This window comes from Ambystoma mexicanum, chromosome 5q (genome assembly GCF_040938575.1).
Source record: "Ambystoma mexicanum isolate Mex_15411 chromosome 5q, UKY_AmexF1_1, whole genome shotgun sequence".
NCBI lineage: Eukaryota > Metazoa > Chordata > Amphibia > Caudata > Ambystomatidae > Ambystoma > Ambystoma mexicanum.
In genome coordinates, this window is record NC_090933.1 from 1,263,149,951 (window position 1) to 1,263,168,013 (window position 18,063).

The following is an 18,063-nucleotide window of genomic DNA, read 5'->3' on the forward strand; positions in this document are numbered from 1 at the left end:
ATTCTCCATCTTCTATTTTTGTCACTCACAGTCCTCAAAATGACCTGCATATCCAATAGAGTATGATCGGAGATACCGCTTTCCAGAATGTTTGTGGACACCACCTGATCACTAAGAGTACTGCTAATAAAAAAATAATCGATTCTTGAGTGCGAATCATGTACAGGTGAATAGAATGAATATTGTTTTTCATCATGATGAAGTACTCTCCATATATCTATTAGCCCATATTTGAATACAAACGTCCTCAGTTCCTCACTAATCTTTTCACTATAATATCTGCATTCAGACTTCCGATCTATCTTACTATTCATCACTATATTACAGTCACCTCCCAGAATTAATGACGCACCTTCCATTCCATCTATCAAAGAGCCCAATTTACTGAAAAAAGACGTATTCGGTGAGCATGGCGCATATACAGTTCCAATAATCACTTTCTTACCATCATATAGCACGTCAAGCAACAGAATTCTACCGTCTTCATCTACAACCGATTTTCCAATCTTAATCGGTAGACCCCTCCTAAACAAAATACTCACTCCTATAGACCTAGAATCATAACAATTCGAAATTACCTGAGAATATCTCGAGGTGGACAAATATCTTTCATTCTGCTCATTTAAATGGGTTTCTTGAAGGAAAATTACATCAGCCCTATTCCTCCACAACCTTGCTAAAACCTTACGCCTTTTCACAGCATTACCAATTCCCTTAACATTCCATGAAATGAAAGTCAATGGAGCCATAACACTACATTCAGCCTAAATTTAATCATACTACCATCAACATATTCTGGAGGGAGGGTCTCAAAAACATTAACTGACAAGTAAGGAAAGGGTACACGCACCAACAAAAGACACATATAAAGACAAACAAACATAAAATGTAAGCGTCGCATAACACTTCCAGTCTGATAAACATCAGACACAAAATAAGCATTAATATGTACATCAAATACAGTATTCTGAACTATGTCCACCAGGAACCCTATGCCTCATGCCCTATATAATATGAATATAACAATAAACATTTACCCTATCCTATCTAAACTTTGTGAAAAACCCCCTCATCACTCCCAATCCCACCATCCATCAATTGCACTCCTCTACATCATGAATTGCACTCCAACATAGATATAATTACCATGTTTTCACGACTAATGCAACCTTTAATCACATTCCATATATTCCCATCAGTAAGTGTCCATATGATATCCAACATTCATAGAGTTAGTATAAATCATCATTTTCACCAACCTAGAAACTATATTCCATCCCTTCCCACCCTTATCCCATTCTAAATAGTTTGCCATATGGAAGTATTCATATACCCCCAAAAATGCTAACTTTTTAGGAGCAATTTCGGGCCATTCCTAGTCAAGAGCCTACAAACAATATCTTACATGTTTCAATATAATAATTAATTAATATGGCAAGTACAAAAATAACCTGGCACAATATACTTATATAAATGAAACCATTAAAGTATACAAACTATTGTCAACACTAGCCTTCCTATCATATACCCCCATGCTCTATGTTCAGCACTGCTCACCCTGCACTCTAAGCCTAATGTATACAATAATACATAGTCAAATAAGGTAACAGTCCACCCTTTTTCCTCAAATCATTGCCACAACATGTTCCCATATCCTCGTGAGTATGAAAATGTACGGCTACTAGTTCATATTGACTGCCAAATTACAGTCAGGCCAGTAGTGTATCACAATAATGAAACGCCGTGATGAGAACCTGCCCCTCTTTATATTCTACAACAATTCGAACCAAATTTACAAGAGCCAACCCAAAGCTACATCAAACCATATCAGGCATAAATCGACAAGCAGTCTCCCATAACGCGGAAGTTAGGGACTGACCAAGCGACTTTTCTCAATTCCCACCACACCATAGCTCCCTCCATGTTTTTGATTAACAGTTTTAATAAAGAAATGTCCCCACTTGCACTACAGAATTCCAGTCTCTCATAAACAATTGAAAGCTCTCTGTGCAGTCTTTCCTTGTTTAACATGGGTTGCGCTTGGACAGTTGCAGTCAGTGCATTATTGGGAAAAGACTGTCCACGTGTTTGAAATAGGTCACTCTGCAACAAGTTGGCACCCTCCAAGTGTTTAGTAAATGTAAAGCATTCTTGGGCTTGTATAACTATGATATCACATACTTATTTTGCCAAATGATTTAAAGTGGTCATATTTATATTGCGACTTGCAAAAGTTGCCTCTGGTGGAAGATTAGCTTCCAAATTGTCAGTGCTTTCACATACTCTGCCAATGCACTTGATAAACGTTGCAGTAGCGTTCTGCACATACAAAGAATCAATATATCGCTTCTGAAGCTGATTGTATAGAATGTTAACATGGGGCATTATGTCATTGAACAAAAAAAGGAAGAAAAGGAACTCCTTCTCTTTCAGAGCTCTATTGAAACCTCGGACCTTATGCACAGTAATTCCCTCCAAATCATCCCGTTTTTCAATGATTGCAAAGCATCTATGGAGTGCAACCCTATACAGATATATGGCTTCTACCACCCGAATATGGTAGCTCCAGCGAGTGCAAGATTGTCTGGGAAGTCTTTTATCTGATACCGCATCTAGAACTTTGGTTCTTTTTGGAGAATGAGAAAAAAATGTACAGAAGCCAGAGATCTCAGTAAAGAAAATTCGAGCTCCTGATATTTTGGAAATAGCTTGTCTCATGATGAGGTTAAGCTGGTGTGCATAGCAATGTACATAATGGGCACTTGGATACACTTCAGCTACTTTATTTTGGACTCCACCAGCCACCCACCTCATTACACTCGCACCATCATATGTTTGCGCAATTACTTTTTTTGTGGCATTCTTCAGGGAATACTTTGTCCAATTTTTCCATTATGGGAGTAGCAATTGCCTGCGCACTAGAGTCTTTCAGATGAGTAAATCCATAAAACCTTTCAACAATTCTGTATTGTTCATCAATGTAGCGATAGACGAGCACAGACTGAGTCTTAGTGGAAACATTGGTTGTATCATCTGCCTGAATAGCTACATAATCTGTGCGTTTTAACTGTTCTACAATGAACTCTCTAGTGAATGTGAGCATGCAGTCCAACAACTAATTCTGAATTGTCTTTGAAGTGCCCTTAAATACTGTTGCATTCTGTAAACGCAGTTCCATTGCACTGTCTATGCTGGATACAAAATCCACCAAGGCTCTAAATACACCAGGATTCAAAGTATCTTCAGTTTCATCATGGTCACGTGAAGCCAATTCAAATGCACTGTAAAAACGCACAGTCGATTAACTTTGACAAGATGTATCAGCTTTTATCCACATCCTCATTAGGCTTCATCGCGCTCCAGCGATAGCCATCGCCCAACTGTGTTGCAATGTTTACACTTCCCAAAATTCGCAGCTGTAATATATTCTCGATATGAGATTTGCACGATTCATGTCTCTTGCTTTCTTCTGACAAATGCTTCAAGTCAGTGACTCCTGTTTTTGTTCATGCAGTTTCACCTCCAAACAACAGGCAGGGGAAGCAGAGCAAGGACCGCTTAGCAACACTACCAGTGAGCCATGTCTTCTTTTCATACCAAACCATGGAAAATGTGCATGTGTATGCCTTTCCCTTATATTTAGCGGACTGTTCAATTGTTAAATCGGGCCGATCAGGCCTTAGTCATTTCACCTCCAGTTTTTCACTGTGTGCAAGTCCGGAAAATGGTTTTGTGAGCAATTGATCCACCAAATTCATTTTCAGCAAGAGTGACACCTGTTAATAAGCAAAATATGATGTACATTTTTATATGGGATCATTTATTAATTGTTCAAAGGTATGCTCTTTCATAATACAGAAGTATAATTTGTCAATACTAGGCACAGATAACATCTGAAATTAATACCCAACTCAACTGTACTTATCATTGACCAGTACAGCTGACTTGTGTCTAATTGCAGATTCTATCTGCATGAGTTAACATACATGCCCATTAGCAACTGTGACACCAGCCAGCATTGGAGCTTGCTTGGCACATGTATGCTTATGGAAGAAATTAGGCAAGTTTGTTCTTTTCATACTGTTCTAAAAATTAATTTTTTATAATGTTGGGAGAAATGCAGTTTGATTTTTCCGACTGCATCGCCCTACCCCTCCCAAGCACTGGGAGTATTCGGAAAGCAATAAGGCATTCTGAGGTTTCAAAGGTCGTGAGATTTCTCAGCTCTAAAATAAAACTGAAATCACTGCATACCTTTCAACTGGAAGATACCAGGACATCATCAGCTACGTGGCAATAGACACCCCAATCCTATCCTTGCAAAATCAATTTCCAAATGTACAATACGTTTGCTTATGTTTGACCAATTTGCAGTTTCTTTTTAATTATATGTCTTATGACTTTCCATTTTTGCATGCCACCATCTCAGCTAGCCATAGATACCATTCTTTAGTCTGTACTGTACATCTGATTTAACCCACCACTTACAAACATGGGCTTCTTTTCTAATTTATTTTAATGCTGAGCACCCAACCCTACCTAAGACTTGTCTTAGCTCACCTGGCTTGTCGTTCTGGAGAATGGTCACTGCAATGAACTATCTGGCAGGTGCACTATGCAGGTTGAAGTCCGATGTTTTTGGTTCCGCAATTAACCTGGACTGGTTGGATTTGTTCATGAAAGGTGTTTTGGATGGTCTGTCTAGAGAAATCGAGAGAATGATCTGAGAAAGGGCAACATAGGCTGAGAGCAGTACGAAAATGGTTTCAGACATGAAGGAGAGCATTAACTGCGTAGATACCCCCACACAAGTAAGTTTGCCCTTCCTCCAAATTCTCTGAAGTTACCTCTCCCTGCTCAGCTTGGGAGAATTGGCATATGAGCAGGAACAGACAGCTTGTAGGTGTTGCTTGGTTATTTACCCACCCACTGACTGACCATAGTTTCTTTTTTTATAATTTTACTTATCTACATGTGATTTGCTTCTTGTTTAAATTTTAAAATCTGCTGCTTTTGCCTAAGTGTACACAGGTTACCAGTGGTGCGGATGAAGTTAAATACTTTGCCTGGCTCACTGGGAAATCCATAATAAGGAACCAGTATATTTACACAAATATCACCCATTCGCCACTCTCTGATCTACTTGTATTTATCTTGAGAACAGAGTTCGAGAGAGTTCATGGCTCCTCAGTGGTGGCATTGCTCTCTAGAAAAAACATGAATGCTGTCTGGGAGCAGAAGTCCTCATTAACCTCAAAAGAATAAATTGTGCGTAGGACTGTGTAAGTGATGACCCAAATGATATGGAGTATTATTCAAACATCTTTGTTAAGTCCTAGACTCAGAACACATGAATTCACATCAAGGCAATGCCAATCCCTTTTATTTATGGGGGTGCACCTGGCTACCTGGGCTATACAGTAGGTGATGCCAGAAGACTTGAATTCACTACAAAGCAATGCCAATCTCTATTAGTTAACAGGGATTTACATGGCTCCTTGGCATATACAGGAAGTGATGGCAGAAGACTTGAATTCACCAAAAAGCAGTGCCAGTACATATTAGTTAATGGTGTGTACCTGGCTACTTGGGATGTACAGGAAGTGACGTCCAAAAACATGAAATCACAGCAAGGCAATGCCAATCCCTTTTTTTTAACACAGGTGTACCTGGCTTCCTGGTATGTTTTCTTGATGGGCTATGCAGTGTGTTTTCTCTTGCACCACGCGGTAGTAACCAGCATGGATGGCAACTGCCGAAGGAGGACACACTGAAGCGCAACACGCCTAACAAAGCTGATAAACTACCGTCCACTTTTCACACCTAACGTTAACCGTTTCATCATTTACACCTACTTAATAAACCATTGGCAAAGTCAACAGTTTTGACATTTGTATACACTTTGAAAAGAATGAATGCATGGAAACATATGAACGCGTATCAGTTGTAGTTGTGGCATATTTACTGCAGGGATCTGTGTGTCATCTGCGTGTTATTGGCACCATTGACCATACCATACATTCGGGGCTCCTGTGCCAGCTGTAGGTATGTCTGTGTACCCTGTGAATTCAGTAGTGGGTTGAAGTGCCAGCTACACAGAGAGCTGAGTTCAATGCTCATCATACCTCACACTTCTGATGCCCTTTTCCGAGTCTTTACATTTGTTTGCATCTTAACTCAGATTAATTCCTATTTTTAAATTTAAATGGACTTTTGTACATATCATGTAATGCATTTCACAACAGGTTCGGCCAGGGGCATAACACTGTCTCGGGCACCAATGAAAAAGTGGTCCACAGTTGCAAATGGCATGTCTTACCCCCGTGAAAAAAACACTTTTCAATGTCTGTAACCTTGGACTCCAGAGGAGGACCAGGCCAGCCAAGCCCAGACTCCTGGGCTGGGCTGTCCTAGTCCTCCTCCTGGACTGCAGAGTCACTCAGGGAGACGGAGAGCGGTCCTGGGCTGCTGTGCACAGTGCTCGTCTCCCGGAGCACTGTGCACAGCAGCCCGAGGCCTGCCCGTGGACCGCCGCCTGACCTTCACCAGCAATCCTGGTGAAGACCGGGGGCGGGGGGGCGGCAGGCACAATGGTTGGTGGGAGCGAGCCATGACTTTGGCACTGCATCTCGCAGTGAGATGTAGGCCGACTGATGCCGCCAGCGGCCGCCATTAAAAGTTAAGGAAACTTAGTCTGCATGATGAAGACTAAGCGTTTACTTAACTTAATCACTAATTACCAGCACAGCATGCAAGCCCAACACTTACCTTGGAGACTGGAGTTGGGGACAGACCGTCGGCGTCGGGTAGGGCAGGCTGCAGCAGCAGGCAGCACACGTGGATTTACCTGGGTGGGCAGATGGGCGCGTGAAGTCCACCACCACACCAGCAAGGGGGCTACAAAGACAGAATGAGATGAAGGCATGGCACACTGTGTGCCCATGACCTAACTCCACCGACACATGGATTGTCATTGGCTGGCAAACAGCTGATGACAATCCACAACCTACATGTTGCTATGCTGCATGGCCTGCCAGCACAGGAGGTAGGAGTAGACTCCAGGAGGACTCAGACTCTGGAGCGCTGTTTGCACACAATACCAAAAGTGCGGGCCACCCCTCCATCCACCTGCCAGCCTCCTAAATGAGAGGATGATTGCGTAGAGTGCGTGGAGCTAAAAGCTCCACGCACTCTACATGGCAGAAAATTAGAAAAATAACGTAAATCGGGACGTGCCCTGCCGCAGAAGCTCAGCATTGCAGAGCGGCAGATTATTATTAATCTGCCGCTCTGCACATGTTTGATTTGTATTTGCCGGCAAAGCAAGAAGAGTTGTCTATTCTCTCCCCCCCCTGATGTAAGCAGTCGCCACTGTGTTTAACCCAACTACCCTGTGAACGTTTGACCACTGTTTTGTAACCTGCCGTCTTCCAAATGTAGCCACATTTTAAATCTTGCTGCCCTTCCTAATCCCCCAATGTGTTGAATCTTGATCCCCTTCCTAATCCACTGTTGTGTTGAATCTTGCTGCCCTTCCTACTCCCCCACTTTGTTAAATCTTGCTGCCCTTCCTTAGCCACCCTTGCATTGAATTTTGGTGCCCTTCCTAATCCCCCACTGAGTTGAATCGTGATGCCCTTCCTAATCTCCCACTGTGGTCATTCTTGCTGCCCATCTTTAGCCACCACTGTGTTCAAACCTCCTGCCTATCCTAGAGCCACCACTGTATTGTAACTGGCTGCCCTTCCTAATCCCCCACTGTGTTTAAACCTGTTGCGCTTCCTTAGCCACCACTGCATTGTATCTTGTTGCCCTTCCTAATCCACCACTGTGTTGAATCTTGCTGTCCTTCCTAATCCACCACTGTGTTGAATCTTGCTGCCCTGGGAAATCTGCCCCTGCTACACCCTGAGGCGTGCCTCTGTGTTGAGGCTAACTGGCCGGTGAATTTTGCCACTGCTTTGGATCCAGCCGTCCTTTGAGTTTTGCCACTTTCTTAGACCTAGCTGCACTCCAAAGTCTGGTGCTGTCTTAAACCCTGCGGCACATTGAATGCTACCTCTGAAATAACAGCACTACCGAATTTAGCCATCCTAGAATGTACCAAACTAGGCAATGCTGCTGCATCTAGGCAGAATAGAAGCGAAATGATTAAGCTAATGCTACCTTCGATCCAACCAGAACAGAACTGAATCAGACAGGCACGCTACTAACCACCCCTGCTACCCGCTCCTCTCGAGCCTACCTTCCACATAGCACACATGCCCTAATGGTGCAGCCTTCAGTACACACAACACAACTGCCAAAAAAACAAACTACTGCAAACAAACAACCAGACACTGGGCGTTGCCCCTCCGGACACAATAACCCCAGTGCACACAATCCAAACATACTCAGAAAGCCGACACGCCAGATGCCAGTTCCTCCTGGTTCTGCAAGCACCAACAGAAGAGCACAACCTCTATCCTATCCCTCTTCCCTCACTAAACCACCCACCCACTTTCTTACAGAGCCACGTGAGCGCCTTGAGACCATGCAAATGGTAGTGGTGCATGGTATAAATTAACATAACAAAATGCAGTTGGGGACCCCCTTGCGCCCCACCCCCCTTGAACCCCTGATCTTCCTCCTTTATATACCATTCCCCAATGTACCATATATAGGTTTGTGGTAAAAAAGGGTGGCAAATAAATAGGCCAAAAGTTATTTGAGCAAAATGCCATTCGGAAAAAAGTGAGGAACCCTATATACATATGGGGCTGTGCAGTGGATTATGGACTGTTTATCAGTTTTGAATACACTTGGTTTAACAAATAAATGACACCTATTTGGTGCTTGATTGTTTTTGTAAATGCATGCACAATATTCCCCTGAACCTTCATAAATAGGTTTGTCTCTAAACAAATTGCTCTTTCGAGTAACACATTTGCACAATAAAAGGAAATGAAAGCATGTTCCTCCTGATTATGTTCCCAGGTGCGTATAACGTCGAGTACTCTGTGTTTGACTTGCCAGAAAAGATGGCCAAATATATTGAGCGACGGGACGGAGGAATCCCATCCAGAGCCAGCAATGTTATCATATCAGTTGGCGCCTCACGAGCAATCCTGGTGAGTATTCCAGAGGGTTGAGCTGGAAAGGTGAGGAGGAGGGGGGGCGGGCAAAAATAGAGAACCGAAGGTGTACAGGGTAAGGACATGCATAGGAGGTTAAAAGCAAAGAATAGGGGTATCTGCGATATAAAGCTGGCTATCCTGTATATGGGTATCTTTGCGTTCGGTATATACACCGCATCTTCCCCTACCGGCCCCTTCCGCTTCAGATCCCTATGGAGTGACAGATGTCGCAGTCATTGTATCCTTGTTTCCAAATCACAGAAAGAGTTTGTATGGCTCAGGGTTTACAATGTTTTAATATTCGGGTGAGGGTTGTGAAAAATAAAATGTGCGCCAATTCAATGTGCATTGTGTACCTAGTGATACAAAGATACTGCCCTTATACCACAGACATAGTGGTCTTGTATACAGATCTTTGTAAAGTGTTTGTAACCACAAGCCATGCATAGTCATCCAGACGGCTTTAGAGTTTGGATGCAAGGATAAAATGGCCATAGGTCCTGTCACTCCATTTATGTCTGAGGGCCAACCATCGTCTCATTTCTAGAGATAAATTATGAGAGGTGGAAAATCCCCAATGCACAGACATCCTTAGAGAATTGTACATTACAGGGCCCTGTAGTTATGGTTAAGTTGCTCAACCCATAGGAAGAGCACTTTATGGGTGACTTATAACTTCCACCTCCCTGGATGAACCCTCATGAAACTTTGCAAATAATGTATATGTCCCCGTCAGATTGATCCTTTCAAGGTTTGGTGATGTTTCGTTAAGGGGTGGGGAGTTATAGGGGGTCCCATAATTTGTGGTCTTTCCCATAGATGAAATGGAAGGAAAATGTTGCTCACGCCTACAGCCTAGACCGCTGATGGAATTTCACCAAATATGCAGCAGGAGCGGCAGCTTGGGTCCGAAAGCATGCTTTTGTAAATTTGGTGTAAATCTATCCACTAGTTTTCTTTAAAACGACCAAAATGTAGGTACACAAAAATTGGTGATATCTGGGTTCGGTCTGTGGTGCAGAGGCCGGCGTGAGGTCCGCCACCTACTGATTGGTCAATAAAAAACGTGAGGTAAGTCAGATTTTTGGAAACACCCGCCATGTTGGATTCGCAGACGGCCCCCTGTGTCTGCGGACAGCGCAGTAAAAACATATTGAAAAACACAACATTGCACTTGTCAAAATAATGAAACAATCTCTGGGGAGGTGAGGGGTGATGAGGATGGGATATGACCTTAAAAAGGCCAAACAACGGGTGGTTTTCCTTCTCAGATGTCCACAAACAGTCCGCATGTCCGGAGCAGTCGTGTGAAGTTTGCGAACATCTGAGATGTTCCGGGGCCCCTGCGAGTATTTGTGCATTACAGGGTTGGTGAAAATCAGTTTTTGGATGGCTTATACCTTTGGCACCACTCAATAAAACTGCATGACGTTTTGTAATTTCATTCTAGACCTGATTCTGAATGGTGTGTGATGCTTTATTGTCAAGAGGGAACAAAATTAGAGGGGGTCCCAAAATATTGTAACGGCTTATAAATGTGGTGCCATTTGACGAATCTGCACAAAAGTTTGCCAAACATTTTAGATCTTGATATAAATGTGTACATATATAAATGTTTTTGCAAAGTTTGGTGGGATTTTGCTCAGAGGGGGCTTACTTAGAGGGCAGGTCTCAACATTTTTAGATGGCTTATAACTTTGTTGCCATTTGACGAATGTGGACTAAAGTTTTCAGAAAGATTATAGACCCAATCTTGAATGTTTGTGCAAAGTCTGAATGGATTTTGTCAAGTGGAGGCTAAGTTATATGACCATTGTATGTACATACATTTTGACTCTTTCAAAAAAAATAAGACATGGACGGCTTTCCAGCAAACTCGCGTAAGAAGCATTGGCAAGGACCTGAAAGCATGGTTTTGCAAATGTGACCATGTTTTCTTTTTTGACAAGTGTCATAATGTAGGTACAAATAATTGTGATATACCTTTGGTGACTGAGGTATAGCCTGTGGCCATGGGCAGTGGCCAGATTATCTGGGTCATGATAAGGTCTGGCTACTGGCCATAACCACGAGGGACGACCAATGGGGTTAAAGTGGCCATGTCCACCAGGTACTGGCTATGTGGTAAAGTTTTTCGAACTTGCATAGGTTTGAAAGGGTAAAAAAATGTGCGCGCGGTTACAGGTTGAATCGATGGATGGGATTCCAGCAAATATGCACGAGGAGGGCCAGCAAGAACTGGAAAGCATGGTTTAGCAAATATGTCCTGTATTTTTCTTTTTAAAGTATAAATAGTAAGTACACAACACAGTGATATAACTTTGATGTCTGGGCAATGGGCCTGGCCATCGGCAAGGGTAAATGTGTACTGTAATTTGCTTATTGGGGCATGAGGCCAAAGCGGTATGTTTGAATGGGAAAAAATATTCTGCTCGCTGTTACAGCCTGAAGTGGTGGACTAGATTACAACCAACTTTCGCGGCAAGCACTAGCAAGGACCTGCAGGCAAGTTTTTGGAAATATGTCTTGTGTTTTATTTTCCCAAAATGTAAGTAGAAAAACTAGCGATATACATTTGGTGTCTGGGTAGTGGGCATAACCCTCGGCAAATGCAAATGTGTACTCTGATTTGCTTATGGGGGAATGCGGCATGGCCGAAGCCTATGCCCCATGGATTTGGAGACTGGCCATGGCTACAAGCCATGAGCACTGGCCATTGCTTACATTATTATGGTATAGTGGACATTGAACTAGGATGCATTGTAGGTGCAGTGAATAGTATGGGTGGTTTGGTTTGGCTCAGGTCGTGGTGGAGGCTTATGCCGTAGGCAATTGAACAATGATTTCCATCCCCAACGTGCCTTGCTGATAACAACAGACATACGTATGTGTTCCAAAAAATATGTTTCTTAAAGCAGCATTATAGTTCTTTCATAAATGTGAAAAGAGGAATTATTAATAACGTGTATACAGTGATGTAACACCATGAAACATTTTCACTTATACAAATCTATTCAATTGACAGAAAACACTTGGTTAAAGGGATGTTATGGTTGAGATGCACCCCACCCTTGGGACTCTACTGCTCCAGTAGTTACCAAGTGGAGTCCCACCTTGGCATACCTCGGCATTTCCCCCGTGGGTTCTCATGAGCACTTGTCCATTCGTACTGCCCCTTCTATGTATACACTTCTCTCACTGCAAAATGCATATGTGCATTTATAGGAGCATTGTGTACAATATTTTTAGATAAGTAAGGGAAATATAGATAGAAAAGATTTGTAAAAGATTGTTGTGTCAGTTGGTGTGTGGAAGTTTAATATGGTCATTGGGTTCTCGCTTCACCTTCTGCAGGCTGTCATGGAAAGGGAAGAGGGGCTCTGTACCAGGGACATCATTTCACCAAAATGCCAGGGGTAGTGTAAGTGATATCACATGCCCCACCCCCCATGAGTAACATCACAGGAAGTGGTGTCATTTGACCACACCCCACGTGACATCACCGGAAGTGATGCCATTTGACCCCCACCCCCATGTGCCAGCACAGGAAGGAGCATCATAAGACATTATCCCTCAGTACACTAAGAAAAATATGGTAACGATATCACTGTATTGTGACATACGTTTCATACAAGAATGGATCATTATGTGTAGCAGTGCGTCAAGGCCCATGTTAGCACAGGACGTGTATGTACCCAAATCCCCTCTTTATGTGGATCTGCCCTGTTGTTTCAACATGACTACAGAGCGAAGTCACATTTTGGGGGGACAGGTGCGGATAGGCCGGTATAGGGATAGGGAACTGCAATTACCCATTTTATGATTATTTGGGCATGGCCCGGGGCAGGCAAACGCCCAGACCAGGCAGTGATGGTGACCGCCTCTAGAATAATGTCAATGGAGAGGTGGCTTCTACTGTTAGAAGGCGTCATGTCATGCGGGCGGGGGCTTGTTCACAGCTGTGTGTCTCATAGAATCAGGGCATCAGAATGAAGTAGGTTTCAAACCTCCCAGGTTGGCCGTGTGCCAGAAAGACAGGTTGCATTGCACTTGCAGAGAAAGACATTGACATTTTTAGCATCCACGCACGTGGAAAGTGTGAATACGGGTTAGAGACCACTCTCAGTGCTTCCCTTTCTGCCGCTTCCTTCTGCCGCCTCCCCTTTCCCAATTCAGTGATGGTTTTGTCACGCTGCTGCATGGTAATAACATCATTTAGCCACCTCGCGGTCACAATTACTGAATTACACCCTGGTGGGGGCTCCAACACTCACTGCTGGCGGCCGGCCCTGGAGTGGATCTCTGTCGGCACCGCAGCAGACCGCACACGGCCCTGGTAAGCATGGCCTGGCTGACTAGGCGGGGTGGGCACCGCACTTCTACCGCCTCCCGAGCTGTGAGTGACCTGTCTTGCAGGCTGTGGCCGCCATAAACAGTCAGGTCAGCCTAACATTGGGAAACGCATACAGAGAATAAATTGCAATGTGAAAGTTAGCATCTCTGTTCTGCTGCATCATTTTAGATGAAAACCAAGCCCTTGTGGTTCAAGAGATTCCATTGTGTTGCCTGAATAGCAACATACAATTTACATTTCTGGATATTGGTTTCAAAACCTCCTCTACAGTACATTTTATTTTTATTGTATTGCTTGACATGATGTGATTTGAACATGAGAGAGATTCAAGCATCACAATGTGAAAAAGTATTTTCAGTTTTCTAAATTAAGATTTAGTAACGCAAAGCATGCAGCACGCCTAAGAAATGCAGGCACACAGCAGGGCCTGTGTTTTACCTTCCCATTCAATACTTAGGAAGCGCAATTACAAATGCATGGCACTACCTAGCCATTTTGATGTGATATTCTGCCATTCGAATCTAGCCATTTTGGATGTGATATTCTGCCATTCGAATCTAGCCATTTTGGATGTGATATTCTGCCATTCGAATCTAGCCATTTTGATGTGATATTCTGCCATTCGAATCTAGCCATTTTGATGTGATATTCTGCCATTCGAATCTAGCCATTTTGATGTGATATTCAGACATTCGTTTCTAGCCTGCTTAGCGGCCCTGATCCACTGCGTAACTGCCTGCCCTAGCGGCCCCGCTCTATTGTGTCATTTCATGCCACTAGTGGCTCTGCTGTACATATCTTGTCTACAAATGCAGCCCCCCGGCACACACCCCAAAGCGCCTTCACACCTCCCTTCCTCTCTATCCCTCTCCTTCACAGCCCTCTCCCTTCTGGCCATCTACAGCATGACGCACCCAGACCGGAATGCCCACCCATGCCTTACCCCACCATCTGACCTCATACACACCACAGCGCCGTCTGCACTCCACTCCACACTCAACTACCCCACCAATCCGACCGGACATCACCCACTCCACCTCAGGCTCCACAGACTAAGAACACGCACCAAACACCTCCTAACTCTCCGCAGCACTCCACACTCCGCACTCCTTAGGAACAACAGACTCAGCTCTCGCACCCATACATCAGCCGCCCAGACTCACCCCTCTGTCCACGCTCACTACCCTGGCACCCATCACGCTGCACCTATCACGCCCCAGCTTCACACCCCCAAATACACATCGCCCACCCCCAACACCACCAACGCCAACACTCACACCCTACGACCAGACTTAAGATGCGCTCTCATCAATGCGCGCTCTATCCATGCCCATGCCATTGAAATCAATGACCTTATCACCACCCACAATCTCGACCTACTTGCCATATCCGAAACCTGGCTCCACGAAGCCTCCAGTCCTTCCATCCACCTCGCTCTCCCTCAAAACTATACCATTCTCAGACAGGACCGAAAAAACTCCAAAGGTGGTGGCAGCGTCGCCCTCATCTTTAAAGACACCCTCTCCCTAAGAATGTGTAATCAACAATGGGACAACAACGCTGAGCTACTCACGGCTAAACTAGCCCTCTCACCTAACTGCACCATAAACTTCTTTATCACCTACAGACCACCAGGATCACCCCTAGACTTCCAAAAACAACTCCTCCTAAACATAGGCAACAACCTCAAAAGCACCACCAAAAGCATCCTTCTAGGGGACTTTAACCTTGGTTTAGCTGACCCAAAGGACAAAGCAGCCGCAAATCTAGCCAAAGAACTATCAAACATGGGGTTCGAACACAAAATTACTGCCCCCACTCATAACAAAGGCAGATCCATTGACTGGCTAGCGGATCACAACTGCTCATCTGCAATTACATCCATCTCGGCCCTCCCATGGACGGACCATTACCTCATTCAATTCTCCATTCCTACCACGCCTACTCATAAAACCTTAACTCATGCCCCACCCACTAAAGTAAGAAGCTCCAAAAAACTCACTGCTTCCAACCTCGCCCCTCTCCTCGACATCCCTGAACTCAAGCCTCCTTTCATCCATGACCCCACCTCTCTAGCCAACATCTACTCCAGCACACTCACTCAAGCCATCGATCTCATTGCCCCTCTAGAAGAAAAAAAAGGAAAAAAATCATTGCACTGCAATTCATGGTTCACTGAAGAACTATCTGACCTTCGCACCAAGAAACGCAAAGCCCTATCCAGATGGCAAGCAGCACCTAATCAATCCTCACTTAAAGATTTTAAAGAGATCTCCTTGACCTACAAAAAAGCCATATTCCATGCTAAATCCGAATCCTACAATCAGAGAATTATTAATGCCAGCTCCAAATCAAGAGAAATATTTTCCATATTCAAAGAACTCTCCACACCGGCCTCCGTCCCAGATGAAATCATCAAGGATGAAGCCTGGTGCACAGGCATCCAGGCTGCCCTCCTCAATAAAGTTAAAACTCTCCAAGACAAAATAGCCTCACAACGCAAAGCCCTCAACACCCCCACCTGCTCACCCACACTCTCCACCAATAACGCTCTCTCACAAACACCCCTCTTTGCCTTTAGAGAAGTCTCAGAAACGGAAGTTAAAGACCTCCTCAAAAAAATTAAACCTTCCACCTGCAAAGGGGATATCTGCCCACCTTCACTAATCAAAGAGTGCTCAGAATCCCTCACCCCCATCATTACAGCCTTCATCAATGCCTCCTTCGCATCTGGAACTGTACCACATTGCCTAAAAGAAGCTTGGGTCCGCCCGCTCCTGAAAAAACCCTCCCTCGATCCTTCCTCCCCTAACAACTATCGCCCCATCACCACCGTCCCCTTTCTCCTCAAAATCTTAGACAAAGCCGCTCACAATCAAATCCAACACTACCTGGAAACCAACTCCATCCTAGGCAAAAGACAATCAGGCTTCCGCAAAAGCCATGGGACGGAAACTGCCCTTCTAGATTTAAAAAATCAAATTACCAAAATAATGGACACAGGCAAACCTGCTCTCCTCCTTCTGCTCGACCTCTCTGCAGCATTTGACTTGGTCGACCACAGCATTCTCACATCTCACCTCATCAATGCTGCACACTTCTCTCACAAGGCTACCACTTGGATCACATCCTTCCTTGAAGGTAGGGCCATGAAAGTGTACTCAGACCAGGACAGCGCCCCCCCACCACTATAAACTGTGGTGTCCCACAAGGATCCTGCACTGCTCCAACCCTCTACAACCTATTCACCAAACCCCTCTTTGACTTACTGGACTCCCTCAACATAGCGTACACAAATTACGCAGATGACACGCAAGTTCTCCTCCCCCTCTCCGGAGACTACGACCTAGACTCAGAAGCCCTCCTCAAAATCTACTCGACCATCCAAACCTGGATGGCTATCAATGGTCTCTGCCTAAACGGAGACAAAACCGAAATCATCATCCTAGCCCCCAACGAAACACTAACCAAACTTAGCCCCAACTATTCTCACATGCTCATCGACAATATTAGCATACCTGTCTCCTCCACAGTCAAGACCCTAGGAGTCTACATTGACGCCACACTCTCAATGACAAGACAAACCAACGCCATCGCCTCAGCTTCTGCTCTGACTACCAAACTCATCTACGCCATAAAACCCTACCTCACCACGCCTAACTGCCTCTCCATAGCCAGAGCTACCATAGGAGCCAGATTGGACTACTGCAACGCCCTCCTGGCAGGCACATCGTCAAAGAACCTAAACAGACTCCAAATAGTGCAAAACAATGCCCTCCGCGCTGCACTACACATTCCCAAAACTGAACATATTTCACAGGCCAGAAGACTTGTCCACTGGCTCCCAGTTAAGGAAAGAATCAACTTTAAAATCCTTACTCTCACACACAAGTGCATCAATCATACAGCACCCCCCTACCTATCTGAAACTATAACTAAGAACTCTTCCACCCGTCCCAGAAGAAGCCACCATGCCAACCAACTCCGAGTACCCACTGTAAAAAGAGCCAAAGCCGGCGGCATTGGTTTCCAACACATAGCTCCTAAGCTCTGGAATGCCCTCCCTAACGCCCTCAGAGCAGAACCCTCTCTGTACTCCTTTCGCAAATCTCTCAAAACCACTCTATTCAACTAACTCCATCCTTCCTTCACCCACTCCAGCTCGCACACGTCTGTTTCGAAATATGTCTGATACGTAACGTGCATTGTAATGAAAACTGCTTTGTTGTAACCACCTTCCTTCTACGGTAACCAGACTATGTATGTCCTCATGTAACAGCGCCACGATGCCCCCGGGCTGATGTGCGCTTTAAATAAATCCGAATAAATAAATAAATAAATACCTGTTGTAATCTGTCAATACATTCCTGAAAATTCTCGAAAAAAGAGAAACCTTCTCCCAGCAGCCAGTCCAAAATTGGTCATTAGATATTAAGAATTGATCAAATGTAAAGGGCGAAATGTTAAAAATGCTACTATTGATTACAACACACCGTAATAATTAATTCCTTAGAGTCACAAATCGCAAATAAAGCACGCTTAGTTGCAGCAGCCAGCCTCAGCCCTTTACCTGTTAATAGGACACACACCAAT

The 18,063-nt window shown here is 44.3% G+C and overlaps 1 protein-coding gene across 3 annotated transcripts in view; it reads left to right on the plus strand.

Annotated features, from left to right (window-relative positions):
• LOC138498002 (alanine aminotransferase 2-like) overlaps window positions 1-18,063 on the plus strand; it is a 248,218-nt gene that overhangs the window by 85,437 nt on the left and 144,718 nt on the right. For all 3 annotated transcript variants that reach the window (XM_069621781.1, XM_069621779.1, XM_069621780.1), the window contains exon 4: window positions 8,977-9,110. In XM_069621781.1, coding sequence (XP_069477882.1) covers window positions 8,977-9,110 — 134 coding nt within the window. The remainder of the gene's footprint in view (window positions 1-8,976; window positions 9,111-18,063) is intronic.